Source organism: Takifugu rubripes, chromosome 18 (genome assembly GCF_901000725.2).
Source record: "Takifugu rubripes chromosome 18, fTakRub1.2, whole genome shotgun sequence".
Lineage (NCBI taxonomy): Eukaryota > Metazoa > Chordata > Actinopteri > Tetraodontiformes > Tetraodontidae > Takifugu > Takifugu rubripes.
In genome coordinates this window covers 7565022-7584834 of record NC_042302.1, presented here as the reverse complement: position 1 = coordinate 7584834, position 19813 = coordinate 7565022, and the positions used below count along the sequence as shown (strand labels likewise).

The 19813-nt window shown below is 49.5% G+C and overlaps 1 protein-coding gene across 1 annotated transcript; it reads right to left on the bottom strand.

Annotated features, from left to right (window-relative positions):
- Positions 1 to 13793: 13793 nt before the first annotated feature.
- On the bottom strand, positions 13794 to 19587 carry tmem168a (transmembrane protein 168a). Its single transcript, XM_003977388.3, has 6 exons — positions 19503 to 19587; positions 18040 to 18993; positions 17703 to 17978; positions 16548 to 16690; positions 15092 to 15369; positions 13794 to 14908 (listed from the first exon to the last, which is right to left on the bottom strand). Exons 2-6 carry the CDS (start codon positions 18913 to 18915, stop codon positions 14358 to 14360), a joined length of 2124 nt encoding a protein of 707 aa, XP_003977437.3. The 5' UTR covers positions 18916 to 18993; positions 19503 to 19587; the 3' UTR covers positions 13794 to 14357.
- Positions 19588 to 19813: the final 226 nt, after the last annotated feature.

Below are 19813 nucleotides of genomic sequence, written 5' to 3'. Positions count from 1 at the left end.
CTGTTTCTCCTCTGCACTTTAAGTTTTTATGCTGCGGTAAGCTCATCACTTTCTGGCTCTATACCATAATAAGGAAGTAGATATATATACTGTAAGGCTGGTGGAGTATTCAAAGATGGGAATAAATCTCCCCAATCTGCTTAAACATCCAGTTAGAAAAAAGTTGCTTTGAGTCTGATGCCAAAATATATTAACAGTTTGCCAGACTAGTAAATTGATGATCCAATTAGGATCAATTAAAATATATATCTAATGTGGGATTTACAATTAACAGCTGATAACTGAATGATCTAAAAAAAACATCTGTTATGACCCTTTTAAAAGACGTAATTTTTTACAAATTAATTGAATATGGTTATGGTTGGAAAATTTAATTCAGTAGTAGTCGACAGATAAAATGCTAAACTTTCAATTCAATTCAAAGCCAAACTGATAGAGCAGCAACCTTGTTTTTATCACTTTGTGGTGAGAAAAATAAAAAGACAACGTAAGAAGGAGCCAATTATCAGTTAGCCGTGTGCTATATATCAGCAGCTTTGATTGGTCAAATATATCCCATCATTACTTTCTACCACAGCCATTGAGTGAGTGAACATTATTTATAGGAAGCTGTTTTTCTTTCCATCAACGTGTCACCTCTCGCATGTTTACAGCCCCTCTGATGGGACAGAGCAACAGAACAGGTAATGTGACTGTGAGCACTTTGTGTCCAGAGCAGCATTCACACATGAATTGTGGCCCATAATATTCCAGAAAGAGTAAAATCGTGTCTACAGAAAGGTTTTATTCATTTAGGAGGTAGAAATGCTTGCTTTTCTTGGAGATGATGCTATGCTGCAGTGCCACATCTTCGACGACCGACCTCAGTCAGTGTGGAAGCAGACATCAAAGCTTCAAAGCAAAAGTAAAAAGAAGGCAGCAACAGATCATCTCAAAGACGACTGATGTATCCAAATTCACCCCTTTTTCAGGCGAATACCCTGCACTATCCGGGGTGTACGCCATGTTGTAGGGCTGTCTGAATGTTAAGTGGGCATCACTGTGTATCATACTTACATAAACAGTTAGCCGTGACGTTGATTATTAAATTATAATTAATAGAAGGATTGTGTACCCTCCCCGTGACCCCAAAGGGGATAAAGCGGCTCAGAAGACGAGACGAATTAATTGAAGGATTAAGGGTATAGCAGTACAACAACAAAAAGTGTACAAACTACAGTTGAAAATGTGATTACATGGGAGTGGTTGTTTGTCCCTCCGAAGTGCATCAGTCTGAATTGCAACACAGCCGCTCAGGACAGTCACAGTCAGCGCCGTTGTCGTTTTGACGTGTGGTTAAGAGGGTTTCGCGGGCAGGTCACGGCAGTGCAAGTCCTGGGCAAACCCAATTTCTCCGTCTGTGTCACTTTGCATCTTTTGGGACACTCAGTCAATACGTCTGGATGAGTCAGAGTTGCTGTGTGCAAGATGTCACTGTGTGTTGAGGGGTTTTTTTTTGGAACTCCAAGGGAAATTAGCCTCTCCCAACATGTATCCTAAGGAACCAACAGTCCTCTGATAAAAATAACTTGATTTAACAGGATCTGGATATATCGGTAATATAGTTTACAGGATATGGTGCTTGTCCCCGAACATCCATGCATACATGAGCGGTTATGGAGCTAATCCCAGTTGTCAGACCCAATCTTTGGGGCAGTGCCTCCAGTCAACCCACTGTGAGAGTTTGTGGTCTGGTAGTAGAAGCTGGTGTACCCTAAGAAAATCCGCACAAGCACCAAAAAGGTCAGACAAACTTTAAACAGAAATACCTGAGCCAGAATCGAAGTGGGAACCTGACAATGTTCACGACTGCCTCAGGAAACATGCCCCAAACTTCTGAATAATGCTGTTTGGCCAGAATGTGTAGGGGGTGAGAGGGGGTGTCCATAATTGATGTCAGCATGGCTAACATCCTCCTCTCACCCACCTCCTCAATAGAGTTCAGAGAGCAGTCCAGGAGTGAGCCAGTCTGAGCCCGTCTGACCAGCTTGTTGAGTCTCTTTCTGTCCCTCTCTGAGCTTCCACAGCTCCAGCAGACCACGGCGTAGAAGACCACCGATGCCACCACAGAGTCATAAAAAGTCCTAAGCAGTGTCCTGCACACCCCAAAGGACCTCAGTCTCCTCAGCAGATGGAGACGCTTTGGCCCTTCTTGTACAGGGCGTCTGTGTTGTGAGTCCAGTAAATTGATGCTTCGCTGACACGAGTCCTGATCCATGACAAGTGTGACGATACAAGAGGTCTCTATTGACATGTACATTGATTCTGAAGGAGTTTGCATAACAGCAGTTGATAAGAATTCCCTTGCTGCTGTGTTTTGTATGGAAAGATTCACTGCTTTAAACACTTCACATTTGACATCTCTTTGTTGAAGAATATTCTTTATAAGTTCAATTTTTTCCACATACAGTATGAGGTAGTGTTTGCACCCTTGATCACATTTTGTAGTACATCACAATAATGATTGGGACAAATCTGTTTTGTACATTTTGCTTGACTCCTTTAAGTGGTGGAGCAGTAGGAATATGTAACAACACAAATGTAGACTTGTTCGTACAACCTTTGTTGTAAAACACCAACATTTTGCCTACTGAAACCCAAAAATGGTCACATATCAAAACAGAGTTGCTCAAGTGTCTCGCGTCCATTAGGATCAGAGGAGTAACGCTAATTAATATTTAATGATCATGTCTCAAAGCAGATTGCTCATGATTTACTTTTCAAACCCTCTGAGCTCCTGCTCTTCTTTGCTTTGTTACCCTTTCTCGGTACATGGGTTAGCAAATGAAAACCTATATTAATCCTTCCGGGAAAAAAACGGTTAAAGAAATTGCAGTTGGGCTTTTCGTCGTGTCGCCCTCCGCTCAACTCTGACGGCGTTACATTGGGAGGACCTGGGCGAGATCGGGGCCCAGACTGAAATCACTCAACATTAAGCAGGGTGGAAATAGCAGACTCATTAATCTGCGTTTCCAGATCCGCCATCAGCAGAAATTGCCTTTCCTGCGCCCCTTCTTATTTTAACTCACTGAATCACTTCGCTGTCCCTCTGAGTCTGTCTCCCAGTATCGCACAGCCAGCACAATCAGCTTTAACAGCGATTTAAAATTAGTCAGCAAGCAACAGAAGCTCCGGTTGTATTTTGCAGGATATTTCTTGTGGAGCTTGTAATGAAATTAAAATAAGTTGGCCATGAGTGCAGTTGTTCGATATTTCTGTCGTTTGAAAACAAATCCCTCTGTGGCTTTGAAATAACTTCTTTATTTAGTGCTTATTGATCATTTAATCCAGCCCCTCAGCTCCGACCACCATGGGATTGATGAATGAATTTTGTTCCTCCATAACTACGTTCAAAAGAACCAGAAATTTGGTTTAAACACATTCTCCAGGTTCATCACTGGTGAATCGTTCCAACCCGTCCAAATGCTCAAATTTCATGGATGCATTTGGAGAAGGGGAATCTCTCGGCCCTCAAAAACATCTTCCTGGGGGGTTTTGAAAGTTATTCTCGTCACCTAAAATGAGGTTGATGGGATATTTATTAAGATTATCTTTAAAAATGCCACAACAATATGACTTTTTTTATTCAAACCAGAGCCTCACATCGAGTTTTCCATGTGTTTGAAAAGAGCCTGAAAGCATCGCATCACATCAACGTACTTGTGTCTATTTAATCCATGTTGTAGCCCATCGGGGGCACTTCTGAAGCCACAGGCTCATAAAAACACCTGTCTGTCTATGACTTTCCCCAAAAATGATAATAGGGTTCGACACAGCTGATGAGTTCTTCCCTCTCTGACATGATTGTCGCCATGAATGATAGAATGAGGCGTCTCAATGAGGTCTGGTCTTGTTGGATTGATTTCATTAACGGCACTGGCCTGTGATTATGGAAGGCCTTGTTTATGTGCATTATATTCATTTTTTTGGCCTGTAGGGTCACTTCGCGGCCTGAGTCGTGGCTGTGCATTGAAGCAGAAACCTGGTCGTGATATTGTGTGGATTCAGAGGCTGGACCGTTTCACAGGCCGAGACCAAAGATGTGGCAGCGTTCACCGTCGTGTAGAGATGATTTGACATCCTGTATTCATGCATCCCATTTCTTTCTTTTAATACTGACAAAATCTGATTTGCCAAGTGGCGTAAAGTCGGATCAGCCCTGCTTTAAAATGCCCCGGTGCTGTTATGAATTAAATATGGGGGTTTAATGTTTTAACATCACCAGGCTCTGTTTTTAAATTCAAACATCACTCAGGCCAATTGCCTCTAATATATGTGCTTTTTTCCATGCTGGGCTACCGTCAATATTACGAGAGAGCGCTTTGTTAGCACTCAGATGATGCATTATGCAATTTCTGTGGATTGACGCACAATATGGGCTACGCAGCATGCTAACTCGGAATTTTCAGGTGAAAAACAATGGCTGAAAAACGAGTGTTTCTCCAATCAGGTTTTCATTATCAACGCAGAATTAGAAAAGCACGTTGGGGATTTGGCCTTGAACGCTCATGTTGAAGAAATGAACAAACCGGGTATGGCATTGAAAATAACATCTGTTCAAAGACAACACATCAATTTCTCGGAATAATTGACATTCTTAGCAAAGGAAAATGAGGTAATTTGTAGTTTCCCACCTACGGGGCTCCCAGATGCCCAAAAGCAAGAGTATTCCCCTCTGTTTTGGAAATAGAAGATGCCAGGACAGACTGTCCTCCTTCGTTAAGCTGAATATACATTTAAAACATCTTTTTAATCAAAAGTGCACTGACTGAAAGATGAGCCAAACTTTACACCACCTTCATTTGCATCTCAGACTAATACACAAAAGAAGGGGCGTCTCTTGTGCATAAATCAACAAGAACAATAACATTTTGAGAGCCCGTCTGACGATGTCACCATCGGAGAGCCTGGGAGGATGTGGTTCTCCTGGAGAAAATGAGTAGATGAGCTATTTCATGTGCCAGGACGTTTCGGCTGCTGAATATAATGAACTGCAATTGCGATCCTGCGCTGTTATATTGGCTCATTCGGCCAGTCACGAGACGTTAACCGCATCCAATGAGGGCGAGCAAGCGCCGCAGCCGGTCAGCAACCGCACTCAAGAATCGGGTTTTTTTTTTTAAACAAAACACCCAAACAAGTGTTGGCATGAGTAAAAACTGGTTATGCTCAGAGCGTCCTAGTCCTGACCGAGAAGACGGAGCTTGTGAACGTGACTCAGATCATCTGTTACAATCTCGTTCAAGAGGGTGAGCAGCCTGGAGCAGCACTCGTTGCATATTCAATGTGGATCAATGTCCACAGGACATCAGTGGGACAAGTTTGCCTTCATCTGTTAACCCCTGGCCCGGTGGTCGTGAACCATGGACCCCTACCAGTCATTATTGACGGGTTCTAATTAGTCTTTCGGCCCTGCGCGATCTTATCGCTTGGTATGCAGCGCCATGTCTTCTGTGCCCTTTGGAAATAGCAAAATCATATCTTCCAGCTCCGTGATTTACAGTTATTACGTGCTGGGGCCTGGTAATTCAGAGATGAATATGAGCAGGGACGTGCCTGTAACTCACTTCCACCTCCGCTCTTCTCTTCCTCCAGCATGTGCGAGCGATAAATCAGTCCTCAGCCGACTGACTTTTGTTAACGCACCCCATCGCCAGGCATGTTGGTCTCAAGGTTTTGTCGGGTGTGAACCTCAATAAAAGTGATCCCAGCATTATCAAAAGGCGGCGACAGATGGCTGTCGGATAGCGCTTGAGCTCTCAAGGATGCCGAAGCTTTGAAATTTGCACATCAGAAAGAGGACTCGGCGGCTTTTTCGCTCAGGTAAAATTAAAAAGACCTGCGTTTTCATCCCCAGGCGCACGTGACACGCACCCCTGAAACGCCTTTCTGCTCTAAAACCCCAAATCAAATGAGAAAGGCAGTGAGGAATAAAAAGATTTGGAGACTTTTGAGCAAAATCTACACTTTCTTATGAGACTCAAAAGGTCCAAAAGTGACTTGTTGGCGTGGTTCTGAACAGGTCCCTGTTCTGCCTCGCTAACTGCTAATACAAACAGTCTGTCGAATCATCTGTTCAGGCCCCCCTCAAATGTTTGAGTTCAAGGCCTTTGTGCACCACACTGATGATTGGTTATCTGGCTGGGTGGGAGCCAATGACCCACATCTGGTTACAAATCTGGATTCTTTGTACACGGTGGCTCAGCACACACGCAGAATGTGGTCTCAGGTGATTTTCCACCAGATTTCAAGCTAATCAAATGGATGGAGCATGGCTGCCTTCACATTGATGTTTGTCTGAGGCTCCTAAGGAAATTCCAGACTGCCTCTCCTCCTCTAATAATCTCACTAAATCTCACCACAGTGACCTTCTCAAGTGGACACCGGCCTCGGGACCCTGAAAGCAAAACCTTATATCGGCCCTGGAGCAATAAACAGAGAAGATCTGCTCCCTAAAGCCTTAAAGTCACCCAATCTTAACCAAGAGGCTTAATTGTGTCTGAGCAAGAGAAGAAACGGGCGAGGGCGGTCGAAGGGTGCGGCGGGAAACAAACCCTGAGTGTCTGCGGAAACACACCCGTGTTGAGTGCCGGCTCGTGAGAAATTGGGGCAGAAGCAGAGCGAGAGGTTGTTTCTCAGTCAGTTCTGCAATTATTCTCATTTTCTTGGCCGCCGCTGCAGCCGTGAGATGAATAAACCAACTCTCCTCAGTGTTTGAAGAAGTTCGACAAGGTCACAGCAAAGCCGAGACGCGGGACAACGGGCAAAATCAGCAACGAGAAATTAGCCTCCGCGTGGATGGATCCAGAACGAGAGCAGCAGCGTCGGCCAGCGCTGTCATGCTTAATTAGCCGGCACCATCTGCCGTTAGCATGAACCTCGATTTTACGCTGAAGAGAAACAGCTTTCCCGATATCCCCACTAATATCGGTTCATCTCATAAATGTGCGAACTTGCAAACTTAAAATCGAGCCCCCGATGGTGATGGTGGCGACCCCTGGTCACGACCCATGTTTTATTGGGGGGGGGGGCACACTTAACCTTGAAGCTATTTTCAATCTGGCTGTGATTAATGCCCTTGGTTTAGGCTGAAAGGGGGGTGAGGCGAGACAGAGATCCAGCAAGAGACACATCATCAGCGGGGCGTGCATGTAAAGAGCTGCCGGACGAGAGGAAGGTTGGAGGAGGAGGAGGAGGAGGAGGAGGAGGAGGAGGAGGAGGAGGAGGTGGTGTGGATGCCAGAAAGGTCACAAGGAAAAAGTGATGAAGTCATCTGTATTAGATTTTCCGTGGCTGCGGCTCAGATGAGAGCTGGCCGCCGGCCAGAGAGGTGAGTTTGTGCGAGCGTGTGGCCGGAGCTTCTCCGACATTAGCAGCTCATCAGTTTTCTGGATCCCACTAGAACTTCGATCGATACCGGTGGCTTGTGTACTTGTGGGGGAAAAGAGCGTCTGATATAATAATATAAACAGAAGCTGAATTCATGCATTAAATATTCGGCTTATTGTGCCAGTAGCGGTTTGAGCTGGATTACAGGCGGAATAATATGAATGAGCCTTTCTGCCATGTCAGACTTGTGCGCCAAGTCCCCGTTTAAAAGAGAAGGTGCAGCTGGAACCTGGAAACTTTACTGTTTTTAAAACGTGAAACATTTTGAAACCAAGTCCTGAGGGAAAAAAAAGAAAAGAAAACGGTGTAGTGCCCATGTCGGGCCACTAGTGGGCAGTGTGGTTGACATGACTGTGGTAATTTTTGACCTGAAAACACTCTTGCGGAAGCAGGAAATTTCAAACTCGTCAATCTTGCTGAAGTTCAGAGATAAATGAATGTAGAATTTTTTAGTATCTGCCCGGTGATTCCCCATGACGCCCTCACTTCTCCGCAGCGCCACTTTGTAAAAACCCAATAATTGTTCCCTAAAAAGTTAGGAGACCCCGTCCTTCTCTGGGGTCCTGCGACCGCTCCCCGTGCTGGCCTCTGCGATGACTAAACCACTGATGCAACAAATAGGCAATCCATTCCCCCGCAGTCCTGGACAGCTCTGAAACGCAGCTCTGCCGTGATGGGGAGTGGAGGCAGCATCAAGGTAAAACCCAGAAAAAGCTGCAGCTTCAGTTTGGTGGGAACAGCAAATATGGAGACCAGGCTAATTAGCTGTGAAGCTAATTGGCACCAACTTGATAAATAAAGGATAGTTTTGTTTCCCCAACACCCAAAATGGACCAGAAAAACAACCATAAAAAGAGGCAGCATAAACTAGCAAGACCAGACCGGATCAAGCTGAACTGGGAACAGTTGGGAGGGTGGCTTATAAACTAGGGGCGGGGAAGACACAGGTGAGACACAATTAAGGTGATTAGGCTAGTGAGGGGGTAGACAGGAGCCAACAGGCTAAAGGAACAAAGAAAAAAAGCTTGGAAAATTCCTCCAGTGCCTGGAAGCGAGACTCTTTGAAGCCGATTAGCAGGTTTGACTGATCCCATGTCACGTCCCCTCATTCCACCACATTTCTGAGCGCGGTCGGCGTAACTGGGCATGATGGGTAGTCATTCCTTACAAGCCGGAATGTCAGCGGCCAGGAATGTCGAGGCGGGTCAATCAACACGCCGACGGATGAAAGCTGCCAATTAGCCAATCACCCGCTTTGCTGCCTCGCATGCAGATTAGTCACCGCGTCTGCCATTTAGCCTGATCGTTTCTCTTTTACAATGTTTAATGTCTGCCGTTTGTACTTTTTGCCGTCGTCATGGCAACTGGGCTCTCGAACGCGCTGTTCAGAGGGATCTTTTGTGCGTCTCCTGTAGCAAAAGAAGTGCTTACTACTCGCAAAAGGGAGGTAAATATCTTACGTGTGACGTGTTCGCGTGCTCAGACACGGTGGGAACGAGGCTACGACGGCGCGCGTTAGCCATCCCATCATGGCGCTAATAAATTCAGCACTTTATGAGTGACAAAAGGTGGACGACCAGAGGAAAAAAGTGCTCCTGAGAGAGGAGCGTCGCGGAAAAGCGAAACCAGTCCATCATTCTGTCGTAAGCCTCCATTACGCCGCGCATATAAATCACTAAACAAAGATGACGCTAGCGCAGCAGCCGGCCGCTAAGTCTCGCACGCGAGAAAGAAAAAAAACACTTATTCGGAGAGAAACAAACACCCCTCCCCCAACGCCGCAGTCCAGCTGTACTGACCCGAAAGGCAGAAAGCAATTTCAGCTCAGAGTAGCAGCATTATTACAGGTCCTGATGGAAATGAATGTGGGGGGGGGGGGGCACAGCTCGACAGGGTAATGGCTCACATTCCTCACATTCCCCCCGCACTGCTTTCTGGGTCAGGCGCCCAAAAAATCCCCGTTGCACAAAACTGCGGAGGGACATTCGCAGCGCGGCTGGACTCTAATGTTTGCATTTGGTGGGCGGGGCTTAATATGAGCTCTAAATTCCATGTTGAGCGACGCTGCAGCCGGGATAATACTTCTTTCTTCAGTCGTTAGCAAGCGCGATGACTCGGCTTAAAGTTCTCCTGGTTGTGTTCGATTCTAGCGAATCGCTCTTCGGGATCGCCCCTCGGCCAGACCGACCCGATCCGTGACGTCGGTCCACTCACAAATTAGTTACAGTCTTAGCCGCCACTGCAGCTAGCCCTTTTAATTCTTACAGTCGGGGTTATATACCCCAGTTAACCGCGCTCATTGGGGGGGGGGGGGGGGGGGGACTCGTTGTCCCGCCTCTGCGGGGGTGAAAACATTTATGTCGTTAAGTCGTTTCCTGCATTAGCGCCTCGTTCAAAGAGCCTGACGTGATCCGAAGAGATTGTCGCACAGTCCTTTCATTGCCAACATGTGTGTCCAGCCCCCCCCCCCCCCACCCCATCTCAACGACCCCCCCCTCGACCCCCCCAATCAATTGAAAGCTTTCTCACCCCGGACGGTCGGGAATACAAAGAAACCAGGGGTAATAAAATCGGCCCGAGTTCAAGGTACTTCAATCTGTCGCCCAGCAGCAAACATCACTGATGGGTAAATAAAGGAATCGTTTGCCCCCGGGGGGCAACTGCGGTTGAGACTTTTATTCCTGATTACGACCAACGGACAAAAATGAGTGTCAACAACATTAGCACCGTAGCCATCAATTAGTAGCGAGTAAGGAGGACGCTGTTGCATTTTTAGAGCTTTTGCTCCTTCAGATCAACAGGAAATAAACACGTTAGTCACAGGAAGTTGTTAGCCTCGCGCTCGTTAGCCTGATTTGCATTTCTTCGGGATGTATCACGTTCTGGTGTTGCTTCGACCGCAACTATAAACACAGAGGTCATCAGTTAAGAATGCTAAGATGCTAAACTGAATTAACCGTTAAAACATTTTGCCTATTTGCATAAGGAACTGTTAGCGAATGCTAACTTCAACATACCCAATATCACACTTTATGAAGTAGCTCCCACTCGGGCACCTTTGCAGGAATTCTAATATCGGACGGATTTCATTTGCTTTCGCCTTCAAGAGAGAATCGCACCGTTTGAAGGTCGGCATCGCATAAATTTTCAGGACGCGGACTCGACCGGCGCCGGCTGCCGATGTCGATTTATTGAATATGCAGCAGGTCGTGATTCTGGAGCTGAGCAGCAGTAATTAAACACAAGATGAGCAACAGCCGTGCGTTAAACAGCTCAATCCTGACGGGGAGCTCAGCAACCGGAGGTGAGGAGGAAGTCGAAAACAAGGATCGAATGGGTCGCTCCTCGGAAGCGTTTTAAATCAGAAATGATTCAATATGTATTTTATATTTATATATACTTTAGCATTTGGCTAACGGGATTAATCAGGAGAGGATTAGCCATATTTGCTAGGTATGACATCAGACAGATGCATTAAACTGACTTTGGGGGTTTTAGCTGCACAGTGTTTGCTAGCAATGTTAGCATTTTAAACAACATTTTGCCCACACTTTCATCGTTTAAGATGTGGCGCACATTGAATTTTGGATGCTGAGCATATTTCAGTGGGGCTGCGGAGAAGCACAACAAGGCTAAAAACTCCATTTCACGTCATGTTCTCATCCGTTGGTGTCTTTCATCCCCCTTTTCTCACATCTCAGCCCAGACGCGGGGGCTCGTCTCTGTTTAACCGATCAAACGCAGCAGGTTTTCATTCTTAAGCCTCCAATAATGATGTTGTCCAGCTGTAGCATCAGTATTAATGACATCGACCTGTCTATACGTAGGCTAGCCGATGCGTGGCGATCCCAATTTTGCACGTTTGAGAGTGACACACCGATTTAAAGCGGACCCTCTTATCTCTTCAAACCCAAAAATCATCAGGTCGTCCTCGTTAAACCCGGACTCTAAAACCAGAAATCTGTCGTCTCCTCCTAGGCTCCTCCCCTAAATCCCTCGGCTGGTTAAGGTGCCTTAGCAGCTAGATAAGGCACCTGTCCTGCGTGCTTTGTCATGTCACCATCAAGGAGAGAAGAGGTGAGGCGGGTGGGAGAAGAGAGGAACGGCGAGTCACCTGTCACTGCGCCGCGTTAGCCGGGGATAAAAATATCACGGCTTTATGGAGTGCCATTCACACTGGAGCCATGAGGGGACAACACAACCGCTCCGGTCCAACTTCGACTGCGAGGCTGATTACCGAGCCTCCGGTCCCGCTGCGCCGTCGTTGTCGTTAGCCTCCGATTTACACTTTTAATCGCATCAAGCGTGTCTGCATCATCTGGCTCACGCTGGGCAAATATGGCCGCCCGCACGAGTCAATACTGGGAGCAGCTCGGTTTGATGGAAGAGCGAGTTCAGAACCAGTAACCCACCATGATGACGCACCATTAGATCCATACCCAATTACAGAGTTCTAGTTAGTGGTCCGGTGCCAATGGGGGGAGGAGAACGTGTTTGACGATGAAATCAATGACTTAATCAATCAAGCTAGCATTTAACTGTCCAGTGCATCCATATATAAACGTTGGGTGAATGTATATTTTATTTTATGTGTAATTTTTGCATTTCAACAATTATAACATGCTCATTAAAGTTAGCATTGGGGAAAACAGCCATTTATCAATATTTATTACGCCGGCATGGACTTGTGAACTTCCGGAGTACATACTTGTACGCCCGTACCGTCCGCCATTGCGCCTGCTGCCACTGAAATGCATTGTGGGATACGTAGCTGTCGTAGCATTTTCGCTATTATCGCCTCCGATATGATACTTGCCAAGAATCGTAAGAGACGACGCGTTTTCGGCGATACAGGATGCAGAGGAGACGCTACGATGAAAGAGTTTGGGCTCGAAACGTTAGCATGCATGCATCCATCCATCCTCTACCGCTTATCTGGGGTCGGGTCGTGGGGGCAGCAGCCTCAGGAGAGAAGCCCAGACTTCCCTCTCCCCAGCTACCTCCTCCAGCTCATCCGGGGGGATCCCCAGGCGTTCCCAGGCCAGTCGAGAGACATAGTCTCTCCAACGTGTCCTGGGTCTTCCCGGGGGTCTCCTACCGGAGGGACATGTCCTGAACACCTCACCAGGGAGGCGTCCAGGGGGCATCCTAACTAGATGCCCAAGCCACCTAATCTGGCTCCTCTCAACGCGGAGGAGCAGCGGCTCTACTCCGAGCTCCTCCCGGATGGCAGAGCTTCTCACCCTCTCTCTAAGGGAGAGCCCAGCCACCCTACGGAGGAAGCTCATTTCGGCCGCTTGTACCCGTGATCTTGTTCTTTCGGTCATGACCCAAAGCTCATGACCATAGGTGAGGGTAGGAACGAAGATCGACCGGTAAATCGGTTCGCCGCCGCATGTGAAGCGGCTGGGATGAAAATCAGCACCTCCAAATCCGAGGCCATGGTTCTCAACCGGAAAAAGGTGGAGTGCCTTCTCCGGGTCAAGGAGGAGATCCTGCCCCAAGTGGAGGAGTTCAAGTACCTCGGGTCTTGTTCACGTTAGCATGCAGAGCGCCTTAACTTCAGCTGGTGGCCTGGACATGTCAATGACAGACTGGTGTGAGAGGCAGAGACAACTGACGGAGGACGAGTTGGATTTCACTTATAAAACCAAATGTCGGCCAAACCGCTGTCAAGATTATCTCCGATATTAAGTCAGCGCCCCGCGGTGCTAGCGTTCCGATCGGAGTAAACAGGATGCTGCCGACTTTGTAACGCAAAGATGCTTCGGACATCTTCCATCCCAGTAAATTGCCGGCGCGGCTTTGACTGTATGAGAAGGTGACGCCCAGCGACAGGCTGTAATTACCGCCGACAGCGGAGAAACAAGAGCAGGGAAGAGGCAGGCGGAGAGGCGGCGTGCACGTGCGCGCGCACACCGACTCAGCAAATCCGCGCGGGCCTCGGCGGCACTCTTTTATTACCTAATCTGGTTTAGCGGATGAATCCAGCCGTAATCTAATATTGTTACAAATGATTTCTGCCGTATACACAAGTCCCTGACTTTAGCGACGGGGCAGGGCGCGGCGCTGGCCAGAGCGTGCACGTGCTTTTCTGCTAAATGCTAACAGGCTAGCACTCACACCTGCCTGACGCTTGAGGTGAGGCTGACTGCGGCGTTGGGTTGGACAACCCTTCCAAGCTTTCGAAGTGGTTTACCTCGGGTTGGACTTGATGCATGCTAGGTATCCCATAATGCATTTCATCCAATCAGCAGCAGTTAAGGGACCGCGTCTGCGTACCGAGTGTTGAGAAACAACAAGTTACTCTTTAGCGAACGAGGCTAATATTTGCCAGAAAGGTCAACGCAAAATTATTCACCTCCTTTATAATCAAATATTTTATTTCATATAATGACCTGAAACATCGCAGTCAAAGCCCAACTTTAAAGTAGCGTTCCGTAAGATCCAAACACAAACAACAAAGCAAGGAAAGCTGCTACAGAAGCCCAGGTCAAGCAGCAGAGTCGACACACGAGCGTCTTTCTTTGTTCATTTTGGCAACAGACACATTTAAGCAAGAGGCCGCGAGAGGTCAAAGGTCGTCGTGATAACTCATAATGAAAACAGAGGCAAACGAACATAAATCCATACAGAACCTGGTTCTCAGGCACTTGAAGGTGTTAAAACAGAGAAAATATACAGGATCCCTTCTGAAAGACATTATCCCAAAATATAACAATTCATCTCAGAAACAAAATGAGCGTTTCAGGTTTCGCTCCCTCCTCCTTCGTGAGGACGCCTCGGTTCCTCTGAGCAGAGACAGTGAAGCAGAATAAAGCACAGGTTTGGTCATAAGAACTCCCAGGAAGTCCAGACTGGACCCTCACGCTGCAGTTTTCTCAAGTATGTTTGATAAACCCGGAACCACGGTGGGACTCCGACCGTTCCTAAGAATGCACCAGTTTGATGCCCTGGCCCGTGTCCAGGACGGCCGGCGGGAACCAGGCGAGTTTGTACCTGCGGAAGCAGCGCAGGAAGAGGCCGCAGAGCCAGAAAAGGTTCAGGCCGCAGCACCAGTTGGACAGGTGCACCATGGGATACGTGGCCTTGGGGAAGTGGGTCTTCCAGTGCTTGGCGACGTCGCTCCCCGTGGGCAGGTGGAGCGTGTAGTCGCTCCAGCGCTTGGAGACGCCGTAGACGGCCGCCACCGTCCCGCCCTGCTCCGGCCACTGGGTGTCGCCACTGGGGCTGCAGTTGAACTCCACCCACTCGGAGGTGAAGTCCCCGAGGGCGGGGACCTCCCCGGCTTCAGGGTCCACCCTGACGGCGGTCAGCTCGGCGCCTTGCACGGCCACGTAGATGCCCTCCATCCTCCGCACCTCCTTCACCCAGGGGAGGGAGTTCTCGGTGTCCAGGACCACGATGAGGCGCGAGCAGTGGCCGGCGTTCTTCTCCTTCCACAGCTCCAACAGGTGTGCCAGGTGAAACCTCTCTCCTCCTGCACAGAAGGGTGGTGGGGGGGGGGGGGGGGGGGGGGGGGGGTACAGCGCATTAGCACCCGCCCGCCTCAACAGGAAGTGCCTCTGTCGACGGGGGCAGCCGCGGATCAGGAACTATTTTACCGCTTTTACGGGGGTCTTAAGACCTGCTGGGGCCAGAGGCCCATTTCTGGATCTCTCACCAGCCAAAGCCCAGGCGCCGGTGCCGTTGTAGGTGTGGCCACTGTAGAAAACCAGGTAGGTGTCGTGGCGCGGCCCGTCGGCGGTGCAAATCTCCAGGAAGTTGCGCAGCTTGGCCTGCAGGGCGTCCAGCGTGACGCCGCCCGTGGAGTAGTCGCAGCCGAAGGTGTGGATCATGTGGTGGGAGAAGAGGCGCTGCACGCTGTTCAGCATGCCCGTGGAGCGCACGTTGAGCTGCTGCACCTGCTCGGGCGGCAGGAGGGACGGCTGGCCGTCGGCGCTGGGGAGAGGGGGCAGAGAGGAGCGGCGGCGCCACGGGTGAACACATGGAAGGGGAAATGGGAGGAGAGGCCAAGGATGGCTGAGGAACACTGGGAATTGGAAAAGGGTGCACAAACACTCTGCTAGAGCACGCCGTCGCCAAGTCATACGTCACTTTTCTGGACGTCTGCATCACGCCGCCATCCTCCTCCCGCCCACATGGCCGCCATCCTCCTCCCGCCTCACCTTGATGGGGGACGGCTGAGAGTTTATCTCAACCGGACTCTTTGTTTTCCCTCATCTCGTTCCGCTTTTCCTTCAGGATGCCGCAAACGGCCGGAAATCAATAGAATCCAGATGGAGAACGGCGTTAATCTCTCCTCCACGCTCAAAGACCCTTTTCATTTCTCCGATACCCCCCCCCCCTTCTACATCTTCAGGGGCTCCTCCTCTATTATCTCGACGTCGTCCCACCCTCCCGTTCTCCCTCCACCTCTCTGATCTGCTTCTGTCATTGTGAAAACATGATCTGCTCCCATCAAACAGCTGATTATACGCCGCAGCATTCCCGCCATCCCCCCGCTCGTCCCTGCGGAGCCCGAACGCTCCCAGCATACAGAGCGCCTGCCGCTCCGCCAAGACGTGCTCCTGCATCTGAAATCACCTGGAGGCTTGAACACCAGTGAGCCTCGCGTTACCTCAGAGCGCTAATGCTAATTATCAGCTAAATGATTCAAAATACACACTGTGCTCAAAATTGGACTGGTTGTAATTGGTGATTAGCTCGTTGCTGTCGTCAAAACTCTATTAAAATACTTGGCAGACTGGAGATCCTGAGCTGGAGGTAACAAACGCTGAGCTGCTCCGGCTGGGGAAGCCGCCCCGCTGTGGCGGAGCACAGCAGCGGTCCCTCGCGGGCCCGGGCATTAGCAGCACGTTTACGCGCGGCGACTCGCCTGTTTATCGAGTTGCTTTGGCGTTAACTGGGCAGGGAGTTGGAGCGAGCGGTCCTATTTGCAAACAGAACGGCTCCGACGGGAAGGGGGCGGACGGAGTCGAGAACGGGGACTGTCAGGACGTTTCAGGCGCCGCTGCGTGAAACAGATGTGACAGAGATCTAAAACAAACATGAAGCGCGTCGCGGCAGAGCGCGGCGGCACCGTCGTCCCGACGAGACATCCGGACTGCCGTCATTACCTGCAGTACGCAGTCGGTATCACCAGGGCGTAGCCGGCGCAGGTTCCCCCCAGGCAGCTGCCCAGCTCGTGGAACAAGCCGTAGGCCATGGACTCCAGGGGGAGCACGAGCAGGAGCGCGCTGAGGAAGAGGCCATTGGAGGGCTGGGGACAGAACAAGAGGCCGTTAGGACGGACGGAAGGGACGCATCCACCCACAATACAGCAGTTTTTAATCGGACCGCAACCCGTTACGGGCGATATCGTGAAGTGAACCACGTGGGGCTGCTTTAAATCCAATCAATGCCCCGAACGGCGGGACAACGTAATGCAATTTAACATCCTCGGGAAAAGCCGGGTTGACTTCGGCGGCGCGTCTGGAAAATCAATAGCCGTATAAGTTAAGCAAAGAAGCACTTGGGTTTGCAGAAGGTATCGACCCGCTCTGGATACGCCTGAGTCACAAAATGCGTTACGCCTCCTCGCCCACTGAAGTCCAACACTTCTTAACGATATTACATCTTAAAAAAAAAAGCATAATACGGACAAATGCGATGCCACGATGGCTCCTACACAATAATTGATTGGCTCCAGGTGACCCCGAGCTGTGGGGGCAGGAATGCCGCTGCGCTCGGAAAGCGATTCCTGCACAGAGGCGCTGCTTTGCCACCAAAGGCATTTTAATAAAGAGTCGTATTCCGGGAGAAACAAACAATAAATAAAAAAGAAGAAAGAAAAAAAAAGAAGCTTTGAACCGTGAAATTTATCTGCCCGTGCGCTATAAAACACGGATCCAATTTACCAGCACCAGCTGGCATTTAAACGCCAACACCTCTCCGAGTGTAAACACTGCGACTGTTACACAAAGGCTATTTATCGCCGAGATCGCAATAAAAACGGCGTTTCCGAGGCGCGTGTGCGACCATATTTTACCGTACAGCGGCGGCGGGCGATAAAAACTTATGACGCTCCCACACAGAAGCGGCTGAGATAAATTAGCGACAGACACCATCAGAGCGCGGAATGCTGAATGTATAACGAGCATAAGTCAGTTGTTTCTGGGTATTAAAGCGCTAATCAAACTGGGCGGAAGCGAGGAAGCCTGGAGAAGTGCTGGTGGAGGACCAGCGGCACAGACGCTCTCCGGACGTGGCGTCCTGCCTGCCGCGGCTCCTACCTGCCAGGACACGGCTCCCAGGATGACTGTGGACAGCATGCTGAAGAGCACCAGGCGTTCGGAGATGAGGCAGAAGTGCCGGATGCCCCTGGAGGCCATGACCTGGTTGAGGCTGCGGCTGACGGAGCGCTGGGCCCGCCACGCTCGCTGGCACTCGCTCAGCTTGGTGTGGAAGCCCCACATGGTGATGAGCTGAATGACGTGGCAGATGGACCAGAAGAGGCCAAACAGGCAAAAGCCCGGAATCACCAGGTACCACTGCTCCAACTGTCCCAGCTGTTGGACATAAGACATCGGTATTAGATGGAATTATCACGGGGCAACTTGTTGAAGGTACCTTGAAGGCGGCCAGGACAAAGAAGGCGAGCTCCATCAGACTCAGCGGCAGCAGGGACAGCTTCCTCCACACCTTCCCCATGGAGAGCACCGGGAGCCAGCGCTCGCTGGACCCCAGCCCGCTGAAGTACACGTCCAGGACGGGCTCGCACAGCAGCCTGCCCAGGTAGCAGCCCAAGGCGTACGGGTTGGCGGCGATGTTCAAGGCGTGGAAAAACACGAGGGAGGTCACGAAGGCAAACGCGGCCAAGTTGAGCAACGCCAGGAGGGATTTCATTCTCAGGTCCACGATGAGGGCCCCCAGCGCCACCACCAGGCCGATGATGGCAACAGATTTATGGAAAAGCATCGCAGTGCTGGCGACGCCGAATCCCAGCAGCTCGAGGAGCTCGGCCGATGTCAGCAAGGTGGGCTTGTAATGAACGGCCCGGCATGTCCGCTCGGTCAGAGCCCACACGGTTTTCATCACCACGCTGCCGAGGAGGAGATGGTTGGCGACCAGCTCCTTGATATTGGAATCCAAGGCGGGGCTGTTGAGGAAGCACAGAAGGCCGAGCAGGAAGCCGAACCACAAATGGAAGAGGCTGAGGCTGGCTTTCTCCATGGCAAAGTAATAATGGAGGATGCTGGCGATGCCCAGCACGAAGAGACCCAAGATGAAGATGACCAGGATCATCTGCTCGTCCGTCACCTCCCACCGCACGTACATCCCAACGCACACGGCCACGAGGAGGGTGAGGCTGGACAGGTAACCCAGGCAACGCACGGACGTGAACACGTCCACCTGCTTGGACGGGCCGGCGGCGAGCGGCTCTTCTTCCTCTTCCCGCGTCATGACCGATCCAAGAGGCGCCGATCCAAGTGCAGATGAGCTCATATTCCCTCAGTTGGCTCCTTCACACCTGGCTGGTAAAGGAGGACTGCACACCTGGGCGACATGCGCCAAAATCACCCCCTGCGAGGAAAAAATAAAGATAGCATTGATAAAAACCTGCACCAGCTGATCCAGCCACCAACAACCCCAGTTATTCGTGTTCACGCCAATTATTAAACAGTAATTAAGGAACCGGTGACTGAATATGCTGAGTGAAATTTGTGTGATTTCTTCCACTTAAGTGCGACTTCCATGAAATCATTTTAACAGCTCATTCGTTATGCCGATAATTATAATCAGCGACACGTAGCTGAATACGTTAGATAACAGTGCATAAATCCCGAGGCACAAAATCAACAACGCCGTAATTTGTCCCGTTGCCACTTTGTGACGATGTGGCAGCTCATCCGGGAAGTTTGTTAACTTATCCTTAGCTTCGCTGTAGAGTTGGAGCTCCCGGAGAAGTTGCTTACGATTACTGGCTTTAACGATGCCTCTTTAACTACACTGCGCTCTCAGGAAAACGTCAGATTGAGAATTGTTTCGAATTAATAAGACCTTACGGCTATTAGAATCAGAGTATTTCTTACATGTTTGTTTAGATGACAACAGTGGCACTTCCGGGTTTCCAACTACGGCGGCTCGCGAGGGTCAATAATTATCATTCGCTTTTTAGACGATCCCTGAGAAGTCAACGGAGCAAAACAAGCAATAAATCATAAAAAAGGGTTTAATTTCTTGGCAATTAGCATTTGTTTTTATCAAAAGATCGGTGAAAACATCATGAAATCTGAAGATTATTTACAATGCAGACAGATACTTGATCCTGAACCACAAACCATTTCTTGTAGATAAATAATTTGACTGAGCTTTTTGAGAGGCTTACAAAGAAGAGATTATA

Bases quoted from the DNA above. Each gene is read 5' to 3' on its own strand.
- tmem168a (XM_003977388.3), bottom strand. From the start codon at position 18,915: ATGAGCTCATCTGCACTTGGATCGGCGCCTCTTGGATCGGTCATGACG. The intron at 16,691-17,702 runs GTAGGAGCCGCG...TTCTGTCCCCAG, and splicing joins TGGGAGCCGTGTCCTGGCAG to CCCTCCAATGGCCTCTTCCT. The intron at 14,909-15,091 runs GTGAGAGATCCA...CCTTCTGTGCAG, and splicing joins CGGCGCCTGGGCTTTGGCTG to GAGGAGAGAGGTTTCACCTG.